The 18,677-nt window shown below is 40.8% G+C and overlaps 1 protein-coding gene across 50 annotated transcripts in view; it reads left to right on the top strand.

Annotated features, from left to right (window-relative positions):
* The window catches only part of ATXN2 (ataxin 2), a 151,754-nt gene that overhangs the window by 92,874 nt on the left and 40,203 nt on the right, over positions 1–18,677 (top strand). For all 50 annotated transcript variants that reach the window (XM_077955140.1, XM_077955134.1, XM_077955121.1 and 47 more), the window contains 5 exons: positions 423–620; positions 1,014–1,121; positions 1,392–1,462; positions 16,229–16,533; positions 18,496–18,559. In XM_077955140.1, coding sequence (XP_077811266.1) covers positions 423–620; positions 1,014–1,121; positions 1,392–1,462; positions 16,229–16,533; positions 18,496–18,559 — 746 coding nt within the window. The remainder of the gene's footprint in view (positions 1–422; positions 621–1,013; positions 1,122–1,391; positions 1,463–16,228; positions 16,534–18,495; positions 18,560–18,677) is intronic.

The following is an 18,677-nucleotide window of genomic DNA, read 5'->3' as shown; positions in this document are numbered from 1 at the left end:
GGTGGCTCATGCCTGTAATCCCAGCACTCTGAGAGGCCAAGGTAAGCAGATCACCTGAGGTCAGGAGTTTGAGACCAGCCTGGCCAGCATGATGAAACTCCGTCTTTACTAAAAATACAAAAAATTAGCTGGATGTGGTGGCGAGTACCTGTAATCCCAGCTACGCCAGAGGCTTAGGCAGGGGAAGCACTTGATACATTTAGTTAGGAGAGAAAATCATACGTATTAGTAATTGTTGTTTTTCTTCAGATACTTGTGGTTTTGATTGCCAGCAAATTCCTAACATTTTGGAAAAGAAAACAGTAATGGGATAAAGGGAAAGGGCTAGAGAGGACTGTTTTACCTAGGTCTTAAGAGAAGCCTCTTTGAGGAAGTAACATTTGAACTGAGAATGTAATAAATAAATTTTCCCTTTCTTCTAGTTCCAAGATTATCCCCTAAAACTCATAGACCCAGGTCTCCTAGACAGAACAGTATTGGAAATACCCCCAGTGGGCCAGTTCTTGCTTCTCCCCAAGCTGGTATTATTCCAACTGAAGCTGTTGCCATGCCTATTCCAGCTGCATCTCCTACGCCTGCTAGTCCTGCATCGAACAGAGCTGTTACCCCTTCTAGTGAGGGTATGTAACAAAAGGCTTCTAGATCCATAATCTCAGCTGTGAAATTGAATGTTAGAGAGTAACATTATATGAAAAAATTCTAGCTTATTTTTATTCATAGACAAGTATTTTTAATGCACATTTAAAAGTTTGTGTAAATTTTGATGTTGTTTAATACTACTAATTTAATACAATGTCTGTGTTAGAAAGGTTAACATTCCTGGGTGTCAAATACCTATGTAAATAAAATTATTGGTGTTTCATATGACATCTACAAAGGAAAAAAGCCTCTGTTTAAAATGAAAGCATTCTTTCCCAAAAACATAGGAAATCAAAATTATTGTTCAGTGTTTTCTTGTTTTACTTTTCTAACTTCTAACTCTGAATTTTTAAAAAAAAAAAAATGTTTTCTAGCTAAAGATTCCAGACTTCAAGATCAAAGGCAGAACTCTCCTGCAGGGAATAAAGAAAATATTAAGCCCAATGAAACATCACCTAGCTTCTCAAAAGCTGAAAACAAAGGTTAGAGTTTAAAGAATCATTAGGCTTAACTGTAGAAATAGGAAGGAGTATGTCTAATTTCATGCCCGTACAGAATATTTTCGTTCAACATTTTTTCTTACTATTGTGATAGATAAATGTATTGCTTGACAAATTCCAAAATCCAAATTTAATATTTGAAATTATTTTTTGATCTTATATCTTATTCTAATTTCTATCATCTCATACCAAAAAGAATGCAATGTTAAAGTTTAAAAATAAACCTGTGTCTAACAGTTCTTAATTTTACAGGTATATCACCAATTGTTTCTGAACATAGAAAACAGATTGATGATTTAAAGAAATTTAAGAATGATTTTAGGGTAAGTGTTGTACTGACTGATTAATTTGAGTTTTAAAAAATAAACATTACTAAAGATTTATCTATTCATAGAAATGCATTATGTATACAATCAGAAACATCAAACCATATATGTAGAAAGCAGAACATTCTTAAAGTGGTCTTTGCCTATCCTTTAAGTGGGATAACTAAAATCATGAGATTTGGTAACCAATTTGTAGGTATCAAATGAGAGTATAGCCCTGACATTTGAAACCACCATAGCACAGCTTAGTATTTGATGGTCATTTGATTACTTTGTTAATGAAGCTAGATATTAGTAGAGCAAGGCCAAGTCATTAATAATCTAGTGTGGCAAATGGAAGATGTACTGGACTCTGGTGTTCTGAGGTAGTTGGAGATTTGTACTTTGTACACAAATATATTATGTCAAAATCTTTCTGTAACATTATTTCTCTATCTTAGGACAGGCTTTGCTTACCATCTCTCCTTGATTGTCATTTCATTCTTTTGCACATTATATACTATAATACACTATAGATATCAAGGTAGATTTTGAGACCAACCAAGAAATCTTCTGGAAAGTTAACTTCTTAGAGAGGTAAATCTAAATACCAGCCTTTTAAAGAAAGTAGCTGAATTAAAGGATGAGTGAATCAAAGGCAAAGGCAGCCTTTCCTCAGCCTGTGTTTTAGCTTTCTAAATGTTAATAATAACTTCATTCTTGATTTATTGGTAACATTCAAAATACTACTTATTATTTCATACTTTAGCACATGTATGTATTCAGCTTTAATGCTATTAACAGTTGTTAACTTAAATTTTAATTTGTTGGCTGGGCATGGTGGCTCACGCCTGTAATCCCAGCACTTTGGGAGGCCGAGGTGGGCCAGATCACCTAAGGTCAGGAGTTCGAGACCAGCCTGGCCAACATGGTGAAACCCTGTCTCGACCAAAAATAGAAAAATTAGCTTGGCATGGTGGCGGGCGCCTGTAATCCCAGCTACTCAGGAGGCTGAGGCAGGAGAATCACTTGAACCCAGGAGACAGAGGTTGCGATAAGCCGAGATCACGCCACTCCACTCCATCCTGGGCGACAGCAAGACTTCGTCTCAAAAAAAATAAAAAATAAAAAAGGTGTTTCAATTTGTTAAACAATAGTTAACGCATACACATGATACAAAGAATATTGAATATGATCATGTGCCCACTACCCAGCTTAGTAAGTTAAGCATTCTAACACCGGTAAACTCCTGTTATGTATTTGCTGCTCCTCAACTGCTTCCCCCTCTTCCCTTCCAAAAGGAAGGGTTTCTTTTCTGTGCAGTTGTTTATATTTACACTGCATATGAATATATCTGTGAGCAATAGATGATATTTTTGCATAATCTTAAATTTCCTATAAATGATGTCTTGCTGTAGGTATTCTTCCCCATTTGAGTTTTTTCCTCAGCATTATTTTTTTAACATCATTCAGCCCCCTCTTATACTACACTTGGATTGAATTTAATATCTCATGAAGAAAAAACATTTTTACTTTGAAGCATGTGAATTAGCATGTTTTTGTAACAGCTTTATTGAGATATAATTTACATATATAAATCAACCATTTAAAGTGTATAAATCAGTGGTTTTTAATATATTCACAATTATATTGTACAACCATCTCCTCAGTTGATTTTAAAACATACTCTTCACCCCCAAAAGAAACCCCATGCCCAGTTTAGCAGTTGTTCCACACTGGCCTCCAGCCCTTCTTTCCGTTACTCCCATCCCTGAGTAACCATTAATCTACTTTCTGTCTCTATGGATGGGCTTATTTGGGACAAATTTCCATTTCATACAAATGAAATAATAAAATATATGGTTTTTACGACTGGCTTCTTTCACTTAGGGTAGTGTTATAAAGGTTCATCCATGTTGGAGCATGTTTTAGTACTTCATTTCTTTTTTTTACTAATATTCCATGATATGGATAATACCACATTTTGTTTATCCATTCATCAGTTTGTAGCTATTTGTGGTGTTCTCACTATTTGACTATTCTGAATAACACTGCCACGAACATGAGTGTGCAGTTTTTTTCTCGTCCTATGTTTTCATTTCTTTTGTGTACCTACCTAGGAGTTGAATTGCTGGGTCATATGGCAACTGTGTTTAACCTTTTGAGGAACTACCAAGCTATTTGCCGAGACATCTGCACTATTTTACATTCCCACCAGCAGGGTATGAGGGTTTCTGTTTCTCCACATCCTTGCTAACACTTATTGTCATGTCTTTTTTGATTATAGTGATCCTTGTGGGTGTGAAGTGTTACCTCATTGTGGCTTTAATGTGCAGTTCTTTCATGGCTAATGATGTTGAACATCTTTTGTGTTTATTGGCTATTTATATATCTTCTTTGGATTGCTGTCTGTTCAGATCTTTAGCCCATTTTAAAAATTGAGTTGTCTTTTTATTATTAGGTTGTAAGAGTTCTTTATATATTCTGTGTACAAGTCCCTGTTAGATACATGGTTTGCAAATGTTTTCTCCTATTCTGTTGGTTTTTTTTTTACTTTTTCATCCCTTGAAGCACAAAAATTTTTAATTTTGATGAAGTCCAATTTATCTGATTTTGTTGTTACTTACGCTTTTGGTGTCATATCTAAGAAAACAGTGTCTAGTCAATCATTAAGGTTTATTACTCTTCTGGGTTTTTTAAAGAATTACATTTAGAGGTGTGATCCATTTTGAACAACTTTGTTTTTCTTTTGACACAGAGTCTCGCTCTTTTGCTTAGGCTGGAGGGCAGTGGTGCAGTCTTGGCTCACAGCAGCCTCAGCCTCCTGGGCTTAAGTGAGTAGCTGGTACTGCAGGTGTGCACCGCCACACATTGCTGTTAATAACTTTTGTATTTTTATTGCAGAGACAGAATTCCACCACGTTGCCCAGGCTGGTCTCAAACACTTGGACGCAAGTAACCCGCCCACCTCAGCCTCCCAAAGTGAAAAATTGCTTTCACTTTGCACTGCAGACTCGCCCTGATCTTGTGCAAGATCCAAGAGCCTTCTCTTGGGGTCTGGAACAAGACCCGTTTTCTATAACAATATTATTAGAATAACGTTTGATTTTTTTTTTTAAGTGAAATAAATTGTTACTAAAAAATTTGAAAAAGAAAAGTTCATTGGAGAGTGACTTGGTGCTCAGCCCATTTTGAGCAGTTATTTAGTATAAGGTGGGGTTCAAATTCATTCTTTAATATTAATTTTTTATTTCTAATTGACACATAACCATACATTTATAACCATTTTTACTCTATAGAGTCCAGATTCATTCTTCTGCATGTAGATATTAGTTGTCCCAGCACCATCTGTTAAAAAGACTATTCTTGGCCAGTCACGGTGGCTCTCAATGCCTATAATCCCAGCACTTTGGGAGTCCCAAACAGGCAGATCACATGAGGTCAGGAGTTCTAAACCAGTCTGACCAACATGGTGAAACCCCGTCTCTACTAAAAATACAAAAATTACCTGGGCATAGTGGCGCACACCTGTAGTCCCACTACTCTAGTGGCTGAGGCAGGAGATTCACTTGAACCTGGGAGGTAGAGGTTGCAGTGAGCTGAGATCATGCACTCGAGCCTGGGCGACAGAGTGAGACTCCATCTCAAAAAAAAAGAAGACTATTCTTTCCTTCATTGAATTATCTTCACATGCTTGTTGGAAGTCTGTTGACTACAAATGTGAAAGTTTATTACCGGACTCTGATTTGTCCTTCACTGAATCTCTATGTCTTATCCTTATAACAGTACCATACTGTCTTGATTAGAGTTACTGTATTTTAAAAGGCTATACTTTTTCAGTTAGCAGAAAACATTTTAGCTATCATCACAACTGTCTGTAAACCTTCATTAATGCTTGACTTAAATTCCAAGAAGGAGCAACATAAAAAGTCTTATCTCTTTAGGAGTTTTAGTCTTATTACTTTTAGGAGCCTGAATAACCAAATGTATTATTTAGCCTCTTACTAATAACTCCTTGATCCGTAGGGGCATACCAAGAAGAAAAGAAATAGTTTTTAAAAAATGAGAGTGGGCCGGGCATGGTGGCTCATGCCTGTAATCCCAATACTTTGGGAGGCCGAGGCAGGTGGATCACTTGAGGTCAGGAGTTTGAGACCAGCCTAGCTAACATGGCAAAACCCTGTCTCTACTAAAAATATAAAAATTAGCCGGGCATGGTGACACATGCCTGTAATCTCAGCTACTCAGGAGGCTAAGGCAGCAGAATCACTTGAATCCGGGAGGTGGAGGTTGCAGTGATCCGAGGTTGCATTACTGGGTTAAAGAGTGAGAATCTGTCTCAAAAAAAAAGAGAGTGGGGAAAAAAAATGTATGCCAGAACTTAAATTATAATTTTAAAAAAATAGTGAACTTTCTAATTGTTCTCTTCAGATAATATAATGTTATTCTCATGTTTTATTGCATACCAGATGCTGTTCTTCGTGCTTGTATGTTAAATCTTTTATTGTCTAACATTTCTTTCAAGCAAGTTCTGTTTGTATCTGCACTGTGTGTATTAGGCGGCTTGGGCAAAGAAAAGTTAAGTAATTTGCCCAAACTCACGTGTCTAGTAAATAACAGGCCTGGCTATCTGGTGTTTAAGCTTCTAGCAGTGCTTTGAATAGTAACTAATGCATAGTGTATGCCTCACTGTTCAATCAGTGATTCATTAGAACTAACTTCATGACCTGCTCATAGCCCCAGACTGCATTTGTTCACAAATATCTGTAGTCCTTCATTGAGGCAGAAATAGGAATACCTTGTGTGTTTGTTGTTCATTCCCTTGTGAGCCATATGCAGGCTACAGATAGCTTTATTTGTGTAAGATTTAGTAGAGACAGGGTTTCTCCATGTTGGCCAGGCTGGTCTCGAACTCCTAACCTCAGGTGATTTACCTGCCTCAGCCTCCCAAAGTGCTGGGATTACAGGTGTGAGACACTGCGCCCGGCCTGTATGTCTTCTTTTGAGAAATGTCTATTCAGGTCTTTTGCCCATTTTTAATTTATTAAAATTTTCCCTATTGAGTTGCTTGAGCGCCTTTTATATTCTGGTTATTAATCCCTTGTCAGATAAGTAGTTTGCAAATGTTTTCTCCCATTCTGTGGGTTGTCTCTTCACTTTGTTGATGATTTCTTTTGCTGTGCAGAAGCTTTTTAACTTGATGTGATCCCATTTGTCCATCTTTGCTTTGGTTGTCTATACTTTTGGGGTATTCCTCAAGAAATCTTTGCCCAGAGCAATGTCTCTGGGAGTTTAATGTTTTTTAGTAGTTTCATAGTTTGAGGTCTTAGATTTAAATCTTTAATCCATTTTGATTTGATTTTTTTTAATATGGTGGGACGCAGGGGTCTAATTTCATTCTTCTGCATGTGGATATCCAGTTTTCCCAGCACCATTTATTGAAGAGACTGTCCTTTCCCCAGTGTATGTTCATGGCGTCTTTGTGGGAAATGAGTTCACTTAGACGTATGGATTTATTTCTGAGTTCTCTATTCTGTTCCATTGATCTGTGTATCTTTTTTTTTTTTTTTGAGGCGGAGTCTTCACTCTGTCGCCCAGGCTGGAGTGCAGTGGCACCATCTCGGCTCACTGCAAGCTCTGCCTCCCAGGTTCGCGCCATTCTTCTGCCTCAGCCTCCCGAGTAGCTGGGACTACAGGCGCCCGCCACCGCGCCCGGCTAATTTTTTGTATTTTTAGTAGAGACGGGGTTTCACCGTGTTAGCCAGGATGGTCTCGATCTCCTGACCTCGTGATCCGCCCGCCTCGGCCTCCCAAAGTGCAGGGATTACAGGCGTGAGCCACCGCGCCCGGCCTGTATATCTTTTTTTATGCCAGTACCATGCCATTTTCGTTGTAATAATTTGAAGTCAGATAATGATTCCTCCAGTTTTGTTCATTTTGCTCAGTATAGCTTTTGCTATTCTGTGTCTTTTGTGGTTCCCTGCACATTTTGGAATTATTTTTTCTACTTCTGTGAGGAATGTCATTGGTATTTTGATGGGATTGCACTGAATCTGTAGATTGCTTTGAGTATTGTGAACGTTTTAGCAATACTAATTCTTCTAATCCGTAAACATGGAATCTCCATGTTTTCTCTGTGTCATCTTCAATTTCAATGTTTTAAAGTTTTCATTGTAGAGATCTTTTACTCATTTGGTTAAGTTTATTCCTAGGTATTTTATTATATTTGTAGCTATTGTAAATGGGACTGCTTTTAAAATTTTTTTCAGATTGTTTGCTGTTAAATATAAAAATGCTCCTGATTTTTGTATGTTGATTTTTGTATCCTGCAACTTTACTGAATTTGTCAGTTATAATAGGTTTTTCTTTTTTGGAGTCTATGTTTTTCCAAATGTAAGGTCATATTATCTGCAAACAAGGATAATTTGACTTATTCCATTCCAGTGTGGATGCTTTTTATTTCTTTTGTCTGATTGCTCTAGTTAGGACTTCCAGTATTATGTTGAATAACAGTGGTGAAAGTGGGCATCCTTCTCTTCCTCCAGATCTTAGAGGAAAGCCATTTAGTTTTTCCCTGTTCAGTATGGTACTAGTTACGGGTCTGTTATATATGGCTTTTATTTTGTTGAGGCATATTTCTTCTATACCCAGTTCTTTGAGGGTTTTTTTGTTTTTGTTTTTGTTTTTGAGGCAGAATCTCGCTCTGTCACCCAGCTGGAGTGCAGTGGCATAATCTTGGCTTACTACAAGCTCTGCCCCCTGGGTTCACTCCGTTCTCCTGCCTCAGCCTCCTGAGTAGCTGGGACTACAGGTGCCCTCCAACGTGCCTGGCTAATTTTTTGTATTTTTAGTAGAGATGGGGTTTCACCCTGTTAGCCAGGATGGTCTTGATCTCCTGACCTCATGATCTGCCCGTCTTAGCCTCCCAAAGTGCTGGGATTACAGGCGTGAGCCACCACACCCAGCTGAGGGTTTTAATCATAAAGGGGATGTTGCTTTTTATGTGATATAAATTATATATTTATATCATAATATATATTTATATATATTTATGTCTTATATAAATAATATATATATTTTTTGGTCTTTGTCTTTTATTCTGTTAAGATGTACCAAGTTTATTGATTTGCATATGTTGAACCATCCTTGTCGCTGGGATTACAGGCGCGTACGACCACTCCCGGCTAATTTTTTTTGTATTTTTAGTAGAGAGGGGATTGCACCATGTTGGTCAGGGTGGTCTCGAACTCCTGACCTCAGGTGATCCACCCACCTTGGCCTCCCAAAGTGCTGGAATTACAGGCATGAGCCACCGTGCCTGGCCTATCTAGTGTTATTTTATTGTGATCGGAGAAGATAGTTGATATGATTTCAACTTTTTAAAATTTTTATTTGTTTGTTTGTTTGTAACAGAGTCTCCCTCAGTTACCCAGGCTGAAGTACATGTTACGATCTTGGCTCACCTGCAGCCTACACCTTCTTGGCTCAAGCAGTCCTCCCACCTTAGCCTTCCAAGTAGCTGGGACTACAGGCACGTGCCACCACACATGGCTGATATTTTTGGATTTTTTTTTTTTGTAGAGATGGGGCATTGCCATGTGTCCCAGGGTTGTCTCGAACTCCTGAGTTCAAACAGTCTACCCATTTTGGCCTCCCAAGGTGCTAGGATTACAGACATGAGCCGCTGTGCCAGGTCAAATCTTTAGACTTGTTTTGTAGCTTAATATGTGGTTTATCTTTGAGAATGATCCATATGTTGAGGAGAAGAATGTGTATTCTATAGCTGTTGGACACGGTGTTCTGTAAATATGTATTGGACCTATTTGGTCTATGAAGCAAATTAGGTCTAATGTTTCTTTGTTGATTTTCTGTCTGAATGATTTTTCCAGTGCTGAGAGTGGAGTGTTGAAGTTTCTGACCGTTACTGAGGTCTGTTTCTCTTTTTTGCTCTAGTAATATTTGCTTTATATATCTGGATGCTCCAGTATTGGTTGCATATATATTTATACTTGTTATAATCTCTTGCTGAATTGATCCCTTTATCATTATACAATGATCTTCTTTGTCTTTTTTTGTAGACTTTGTCTTGAAGTCTATTTTATCTAAGCATAGCTACTCCTGCTCTTTTCTGGTTTCCATTTGCATGGAATATCTTTTTCCAACTCTTCAATTTTAGTCTATGCGTGATTTCATAGGTAAAGTGTGTTTCTTGTAGGCAATGGTTCATTGGGTTTCTTTTTTTTTTTTTGGAGACAGACTCGCTGTTGCCCAGGCTGGAGGGCAATGGCGCGATCTCGGCTCACTGCAACCTTCGCCTCCTGGGTTCAAGCGATTCTCCTGCCTCAGTCTCCCCAAGTAGCTGGGATTACAGGCGCCTGCCACCACACCCAGCTAACTTTTTTGTATTTTCAATAGAGGTGGGGTTTCATTATGTTGGCCAGGCTGTTCTTGAACTCCTAACCTCAGGTGATCCGCCTGCCTCTGCCACCCAAAGTCCTGGGATTACAGGCGTGAGCCACCGCACCCAGCCTTTTTTTAAAAATCCATTTAACCACTGTATGTCCTTTGATTGGAGAGTTTAGTCAATTTACATTCAATGTTGTTACTGATGAGTAAGGACTCAACTACTACAACTTACTATCTGGTTGTTTTGTAATCCTACTTCCTCCTTTCACCCTTCTTTTTTACTTCCTCTTCCCTCCTTTTTTCCCCTCCCTCCCTTCCTTGTTTTGAAAGTGATTTTCTCTGGTGGTATGTTTTAATTTCCTGCTTTATATTTTTTGTGTATCTGTTGTTGGTGTTTTTGATTTAAGATCACCATGACAGCCAGGTGCGGTGGCTCACAACTGTAATCCCAGCACTTTGGGAGGCCGAGGTGGGTGGATCAAGAGGTCAGGAGTTCGAGACCAGCCTGGCTAACATGGGGAAACCCTGTCTCTACTAAAAATACAAAAATTAGCCAGGTGTGGTGGTGCACGCCTGTAATCCCAACTACTCAGGAGACTGAGGCAGGAGAATTGCTTGAACCCGGGAGGCGGAGGTTGCAGTGAGCCAAGATTGTGCCACTGCACCCCAGTCTAGGCGACAGAGCGAGACTCTGTCTCAAAAAGAAAAAAAAAGATCACCATGAGGGTTACAAATAACATTTTATAACGCATTATTTTAAACCAATAACAACTTAAAACTGATTGCAAAAACAAGCAAGCAAAGAGAAAACTAATAAAAACTCTACACTTCAACTTAGTCTGTCCGCTTTTTAACTTTTGTTGTTTTTATTTATACATTTATTATACTATGTCTTTAAAAAACTGTAGTTATAGGCCATGGGCAGTGGCTCACACATGTAATCCCAGCACTTTGGGAGGCTGAGGTGGGCAGATCACCTAAGGTCAGGAGTTCGAGACCAGCCTGGCCAATATGGCAAAACCCCCTCTCTACTAAAAATAGAAAAATTAGCTGGGCATGGTGGCGGGTGCCTATAATCCCAGCTACTTAGGAGGCTGAGGCAGGAGAATCACTTGAACCCAGGAGGCAGAAGTTGCAGTGAGCCGAGAGTGCACCACTGCACTCCACTCTGGGCGACAGAGCAAGACTGTCTTTTTAAAAAAAAAAAAAAAAAAAAACACACAGGCGTAGTGACTCACAACTATAATCCCAGCACTTTGAAAGGCCGAGGCGGGTGGATCATGAGGTCAGGAGTTTTGAGACCAGCCTGACCAACCGACCAACGTGGCGAAACCCCATCTCTACTAAAAATACGAAAATTAGCCAGGTGTGGTTTATATGCACCTGTAATCCTAGCTACTCAGGAGGCTGAGGCAGGAGAATTGCTTGAACCTGGGAGGCAGAGGTTGCAGTGAGCCGATATTGCACCACTTCCCTCCAGCCCGGGCGACAGAGCGAGACTCCATCTCAGAAAAAAAAAATTGTAGTTCTTATTTTTGAAAGGTTCATCTTTTATTCTTCCTGCTTAAAATATGAATAGTAGTTTATATACAATTACAGTGTTAGAATATTCTGTATTTTTCTGTGTACTTATTGTTACCAGTCAGTTTTTGCACCTTCGGGTGATTTCTTATTGCTTGTTAACATCCTTTTCTTTCAGATTGAAGAACTTCTTTTTTTTTTTTTGAGACAGTCATGCTCTGTCACCAGGCTGGAGTATAGTGGTGCCATCTCAGCAGTGCCATCTTGGCTCACTACAACCTCCGACTCCCAGGTTCAAGCAATTCTCCTGCCTCAGCCTCCTGAGTAGCTGGGATTACAGGCATGTGCTACCATGCCCAGCTACTTTTTGTATTTTTAGTAGAGACGGGGTTTTGCCATGTTTGCCAGGCTGGTCTTGAACTCCTGACCTTAGGGTGATCCTCCTGCCTTGGCCTCCCAAAGTGCTAGGATTATAAGCGTGAGTCATCACGCCCAGCTTGGTGGTTTATTTTCAGATAGCCTGAATTCAAGCTCACTAATGTTTTCTTCTGCTTGATACATTTCTGCTATTGAGAGACTCTGATGCATTTTTCAGTTTGTCAATTGAATTTTTCCACTTTGGGATTTCTGGTTGATTCTTTTTATTAATAACTATTGCAGTCTGTTTTTAAAATTTACAGGATTCTGAATTTGTTCTCTGTATTATCTTGGATTTTGTTGAACTTTCTTAAAGCATCCAGTTTGAATTCTGTCAGAAAGTTGACATATTTCTTACCACTTGGGAATTGGTCACTGGTGCCCTTTATTTTTAGTTCATTTGGTGGGGTCATGTTTTCTTGAATGGCCTTGTTGCTTGTGGATGTTCATCAGTGTCTGGTCATTGAAGAGTTGGGTATTCTATTCTTTGTAGTCTGGTTTTGTTTGTACCCATTTTTTTTTCTTTTTTTGAGACAGTGTCTCACTCTGTCGCCCAGGCTGGCGTGCAGAGCACAATCATTGCTCACCGCAACATCCGCCTCCTGGGTTCAAGCGATTCTTCTGCCTCAGCCTCCTTAGAAGCTGGGGTTACAGTCACGTGCCACCACGCCTGGCTAATTTTTGTATTTTTAGTAGAGACAGAGTTTCACCATGTTGGTTAGGCTGGTCTCGAACTCCTAACCTCATGATCTGCCCACCTCGGCCTCCCAAAGTGCTGGGATTACAGGCGTGAGCCACTGTGTCTGGCCCCCATTCTTCTTGAGAAGGTTTTTCAAATATTCAAAGGGAATTAAGTGTTGTCATCTAAGTCTTTGTTCACTGCAGCCATACATGCATTAGAGGGCACCCCAGGCCTAGTAATACTGTGACTCTGTAGAGGTATCACCTTGGTAGTCTTGGGGAAGATCTGGGAGAATTCCCTGTATTACCAGGCAGTCTCTTGTCCTCTTCCCTTACATTTCTCCAAACAAATGGAGTCTCTCTTTGTGCTGAGCTGCCTGGAGTTGGGGGAAGGATGACACAAGCACTGCTTTGGCCACCATCACTGGAACTGTACTGGGTCTCTCCCAAGGCCTGTGGCAGCTATTTTCTGGCCACTGCTGTTGTTAATTCAAGGCCCAAGGGTGCTTTAGTCAGCCGGTGAAGAATCCTGCAAGGACTGGGTCTTTACTTTCAGTGCAGCAGGTTCCCTTCTGGCCCAGGGTGCATCTAGAAATGCCGCCCAGGAGCCAGGGCCTGGGATCGGGAGCTTTAGGAATCTGCTTTATTTTACTGGGGCTGAGTGGGCACCCACTTGCAAGATAAAGTCCTTTTTACTCTTCTCTCACCTCAAGCAGGTGTGTCTCCCCATGGCCACCACAGCTGGGAATGTGCTGGGTCATATCTGAAGCTGGCACAATATGACATGGCACCTTGTTTTTTATTCAAGGCACAAGGGCTCTTTAGTCAGCTGGTGGTGAATCCTACCGGGACTAGGTATCTTCCTTCAAGGCAATGGGTTCCCTTGTGGCCCAGGATATGTCTAGAAATGTCATCTGGGAGCTATGGCCTAGAGTCGAGGCTTCAGAACTATGCTTGGTGCTTTATTTTACTGTGGCTGAACTAGTATCCACATTTCTAGACAAAGTCCTCCCTACACTTCCCTCTCCTCTCAGAGCTAAGAACTGTGAGCTCTGGTACCTGGAGTTGGGGGAGGGCTGGCACAAGCACTCCCTTGGCCACCCTAGCTGGTGTCTCAGTGGGTCACATGTACCCCAAGTCCACTGGCTTTGAGCCCAGCACAGTACCATGACTTGTCCAGGAATAGCGGTCCTTTCAAGTTTATTTAAGACCCCAGAGCCCTTTACTCATAGTGGTGGGGCTTACCAAAATTCAGATTCTTTGTTTTTTTTGGCAGAGTTTCGCTCTTACTGCCCAGGCTGGAGTGCAATGACGCGATCTCAGCTCACCACAGCCTCCACCTCCTGGGTTCAAACAATTCTCCTGCCTCAGCCTTCCGAGTAGCTGGGATTATAGGCATGTGCTACCACCCCGGGCTAATTTTTTTGTTTTTTAGTAGAGATGAGGTTTCTCCATGTTGGTCAAGCTGGTCTCAAACTCCTGACCTCAGGTGATCCGTCCGCCTCGGCTTTCCAAAGTGCTGGGATTACAGGCCACAGCGCCCAGCCCGAAATTCAGATTCTCATCACTGGGATGGACAATTCCCCTCTGACTAGGGCTGGTCTAAATACTCCCTCTGTGGGTGCTGGCTGAATTCTGTCCTGTGCTGCTTTCCACTATGACAGGGCAGCACTGAGTTTCAATGCAAAATCCCAGTCATTTCTCTCTCTGTCCCGCGAGCACACAGATTCTTTCTCCACCCCACACTGCATTTTGGGGGAATGGCAGGGGTGTTGCGGGGGCAGTTCAAGACCATCTTCCTTATCTTCCTCGGTGCCTTTTTCCTTGATAGGATGTCAAAACCAGGTACTGTGATCGCTTACCTAATTTTTGGTTCTTATGAAGGTGCTTTCTTGTGTGGATAGTTGTTCAATTTGGTGCTCCTTGTGGGGGATGATCACTGGAGGGTTCTGTTTGGCCACCACGCTCTGTCTCCTCTCCCCTGCCGTCTCTTTTTTTACTTAGGGGTTTAGAATGTCTAACTGACCAATATGTACAGTCAGGTCTCATTCTGAATTCATCTACTTATGACCTTCCAAGCCCACTAGGCCCAGTTCTTAGTCCAGCCTCCATGATGGTACCTCCACATCCTAATTTGCTTCCCTCCAGTTCATTTCGCACAAAGCTGCTGTGTTAATCTTTCTGAACTATAAATCTGCCCAGTACTCTACCCTACTTAAAATTCCTCATTGACTTCCCATTTGCCTTGAGAATTAAAAGCCAAAGTCCTAAAACATAGCTTTTTAATTTTAATTTTTTTTTTTTTTTTTTTTAAATTTTTAGATGGAGTCTTGCTCTGTCACCCAGGCTGGAGTGCAGTGGTGTGATCTTGGCTCACTGCAACCTCTGCCTCCTGGGTTCAAGCGATTCTCATACGTCAGCCAAGTAGCTGGGATTTACACGTGTGCGCCACCATGCCTGGCTAATTTTTTTTTTATCTTTAGTAGAGACAGAGTTTCACCATGTTGGCCAGGCTGGTCTGAAACTCCTGACCTCAAGTGTTTCCACCTACCGTGGCTTCCCAAAATGCTAGGATTATAGGTGTTAGCCACTGCACACAGCCCTGAACATAGCTTTTAAGTTCCTTTATTGTCATATTCCTTTTGGCAAGTCTATCATTTTCTGACTCACTTGTACATGTGTGTCCCACCCTTGGTCCAGCCATTGGTGCTTTGCTTTACTTCTTTATTTTTGTTATTTATTTTATTTTATTATCATTATTATTTTTTAATGAGAACAGGGTATCACTATGTTGCTCAGGCTGGTCTTGAACTCCTGAGCTCAAGCAGTCTGCTTGCCTCAGCCTCCCAAAGTGCTGGAATTACAGTGATGAGCCACTGTGCCTGGGTCATTGGTGCTATCCTTTTACTTTTTTTTTTTTTTTCCGAGACGGAGTCTCGTTCTGTCACCCAGTCTGGAGTGCAGTGGCGTGATCTCGGCTCACTGCAAGCTCTGCCTCCCATGCTCACACCATTCTCCTACCTCAGCCTCCCGAATAGCTGGGACTACAGGCGTCCGCCGCCATGCCCGGCTAATTTTTGTATTTTTAGTAGAGACGGGGTTTCACCGTGTTAGCCAGGATGGTCTCGATCTCCTGACCTCGTGATCTGCCTGCCTCAGCCTCCCAAAGTGCTGGGATTACAGGCATGAGCCACTGCGCCCAGCCCCCATTGGTGCTATTCTTTTATGTGATAGAGCCATCTTCTCTCTTTTCTTTGGATTTTTAAACATATTCCTCCTTTTACTTAGACTATTCTCCATCCCAAACACCTCTCCTAAACTTCTTTCACACCTTAGACTAGCTGAAACTTCCATTAAGAAACCTTTCTTTTTTATAGGTTGTTTTTTCTATAGAATCTCTTAGCATTTACTCATTTTGTTGTGAAGTGTCTGATCTTATTTAGATGACAAGTATAGGAGGATAGAAATTTTTTCATATTTTTCTCACCCAGCAAGCACAATTTCTGACATGTGGTAGGCATTCAGTAAATATTGAACTTTAGAGGCTAAGACATTTGAGTGCTTTGGTAACTGTGGTTGTGCTATATAGGTATTCTGTTATTGTTACTTTATAGTAAAAGCATTACTCTTAAAGTATGAAAAAAGCCTTATTCAAAACATTTCATGCATATAGTTAATATTACTTTGCTTGTGCTCATGGCAAAAATGGATTACTAAAGTTATTTAAGATATTTAAGTATAATTGTTTCCTTTATTTAGTTACAGCCAAGTTCTACTTCTGAATCTATGGATCAACTACTAAACAAAAATAGAGAGGCAGAAAAATCAAGAGATTTGATCAAAGACAAAATTGAACCAAGTGCTAAGGATTCTTTCACTGAAAATAGCAGCAGCAACTGTACCAGTGGCAGCAGCAAGCCGAATAGCCCCAGCATTTCCCCTTCAATACTTAGTAACACGGAGCACAAGAGGGGACCTGAGGTCACTTCCCAAGGGGTTCAGACTTCCAGTCCAGCATGTAAACAAGAGAAAGATGATAAGGAAGAGAAGAAAGACGCAGCTGAGTGAGTAAACCTGGAACTTAGACCATCCTGTTACTCAGTTAATTTTTTTTTTTTTTTTTTAAAGGCATTTAGGTCCTTCCAACTGTGAAGAATCCATCTGGACTTTTAGACTGCTTCATACATTGCCCTTAGTTTACAAACAGCTAGTCCAAACAAATGACATCTTAAGTAAATTAGGTTATTGCACCCTGTGCTACTCTTGTTCTTCCCCTTTTTTGCACCCCAGGGCTAGAAAAACAAGGCATAAATTAAGAAAAGTTTTTCTGTAAATGAACAGGAGTTGAAAAATTATCAGTTCAGGAGACCTATCTTTACTGGATTCCACTCATTAGTCACCCTCACTGTGCTGCTAGGATGAAAAACTGCCACTGTCAAGGAGAGAAGCATGCGATGCTTCTACTTGGAATTCAAAATATTTTTCATCAGAAACAGTGTTTTAGTTAATGTTTAGATTTGTTAAAATAGACTTAATTCTGCACATTCCATATATTTGTTAAATGGACTTTCAGGGGCTAACCTCAGAACTTAACTACCATTGACTTAGGTGTTCTGGGTACCAAACAATCCAGTTAAAGCTAAAGTTTTGGAATGTAGCTTATTGATAAATTGGGGACTGCTTATTCTTGATTTGAGGCAAATTTTTTTTAGAGCCATGATTTTCTGCAGGTATGTTATGTAGATAATATCTTCTCACATAAAAATTACTTCATGCTAGAATATTGGTATGTTGACTGGTGGCTCACACCTATAATCCCAGCACTCTGGGAGGCCGAAGCAGGTAGATTACTTGAGGTTAGGAGTTGAAGACCAGCCTGGCCAACATGGTGAAACCCTGTCTCTACTAAAAATACAAAAATTAGCCAGTCATGGTGGTAGGTGCCTATAATCCCAGCTACTCAGGAGGCTGAGGCAGGAGAATTGCTTGAACCCGGAAGGTGGAGGCTGCAGTGAGCCGAGATCATGCCACTGCACTCCAGCCTGGGTGACAGAGCGAGACTCTGTCTCAAAAAGTAATAATAATAAAAGAATACTGGTATGTTAAGAAGTGCTTTTAAGGATATTTTATAAGTAGCTACTGTCTTTTCAGCTCAAGTGTTTGTTGATTGGCCAGGCGTGGTGGCTCACGCCTGTAATCCCAGCACTTTGGGAGGCTGACTCAGGCAGATCACTTAAGGTCAGCCTGGCCAAGATGGTGAAACCCCATCTCTACTGGGGAAAAAAAAAAAAAAAAAAAAAAAAATTAGCTGGGTGTGGTGGCAGTCGCCTGTAATCTCAGCTACTCAGGAGACTCAGGTAGGTGAATTGCTTGAACTGGGGAGGCAGAGGTTACAGTGAGCCAAGATTGCACTGCTGCGCTCCAGCCTGAGCAACAGAGTGGGACTCTGAAGGAGAAAATAAAGTATTTTTTGATTGCCTTTGAGAGGAGCAGTTGTATATTACTCAGATTTTTAAAAAATTGTTCTTTTATGACTATATTCTTTAAGGGATTAAGGAATTGGCAATATAAGTGCGTATGTTTCAATAAAGAGGATTAGTGATCTTCTAGTGAGAACAGTTTAAATCTATGTTTAGCAGTGTTTCTTTTTTTTTCTTGAGACGGAGTCTCGCCCTGTCGCCCAGGTTGGAGTGCAGTGGTGCGATCTCGGCTCACTGCAAGCTCTGGCTCCCGGGTTCACGCCATTCTCCTGCCTCAGCCTCCCGAGTAGCTGGGACTACAGGCGCCACCACCACGCTCGGCTAGTTTTTTGTATTTTTAGTAGAGACGGGGTTTCACCATGTTAGCCAGGATGGCCTCAATCTCCTGACCTTGTGATCCGCCCGTCTCGGCCTCCCAAAGTGCTGGGATTACAGGCTTGAGCCACCGCGCCCGGCCTAGCAGTTTTTTTTAAATTGTCAGGTATGGAAGATTTTAGAACAACATAAAGTCCATGTAGATTTCACTGGCCTTTTTTTTTTTTTTAGGCAAGTTAGGAAATCAACATTGAATCCTAATGCAAAGGAGTTCAACCCACGTTCCTTCTCTCAGGTAGGTTTATTACTTTCTTTGAGGTTATTTAGTCCCCTAAAAAGAAAAATTAGTAGTCCTTCTTCCATACCTGTCATCTGAATTTTGTTTTAGTATGCTAAAACAACCTTCTTTCTTT

This window comes from Macaca mulatta, chromosome 11 (assembly GCF_049350105.2).
Source record: "Macaca mulatta isolate MMU2019108-1 chromosome 11, T2T-MMU8v2.0, whole genome shotgun sequence".
NCBI classification, from domain to species: domain Eukaryota; kingdom Metazoa; phylum Chordata; class Mammalia; order Primates; family Cercopithecidae; genus Macaca; species Macaca mulatta.
The sequence above is the reverse complement of the archived record's forward strand: the minus strand, read 5'-3'. Positions and strand labels throughout refer to the sequence as shown.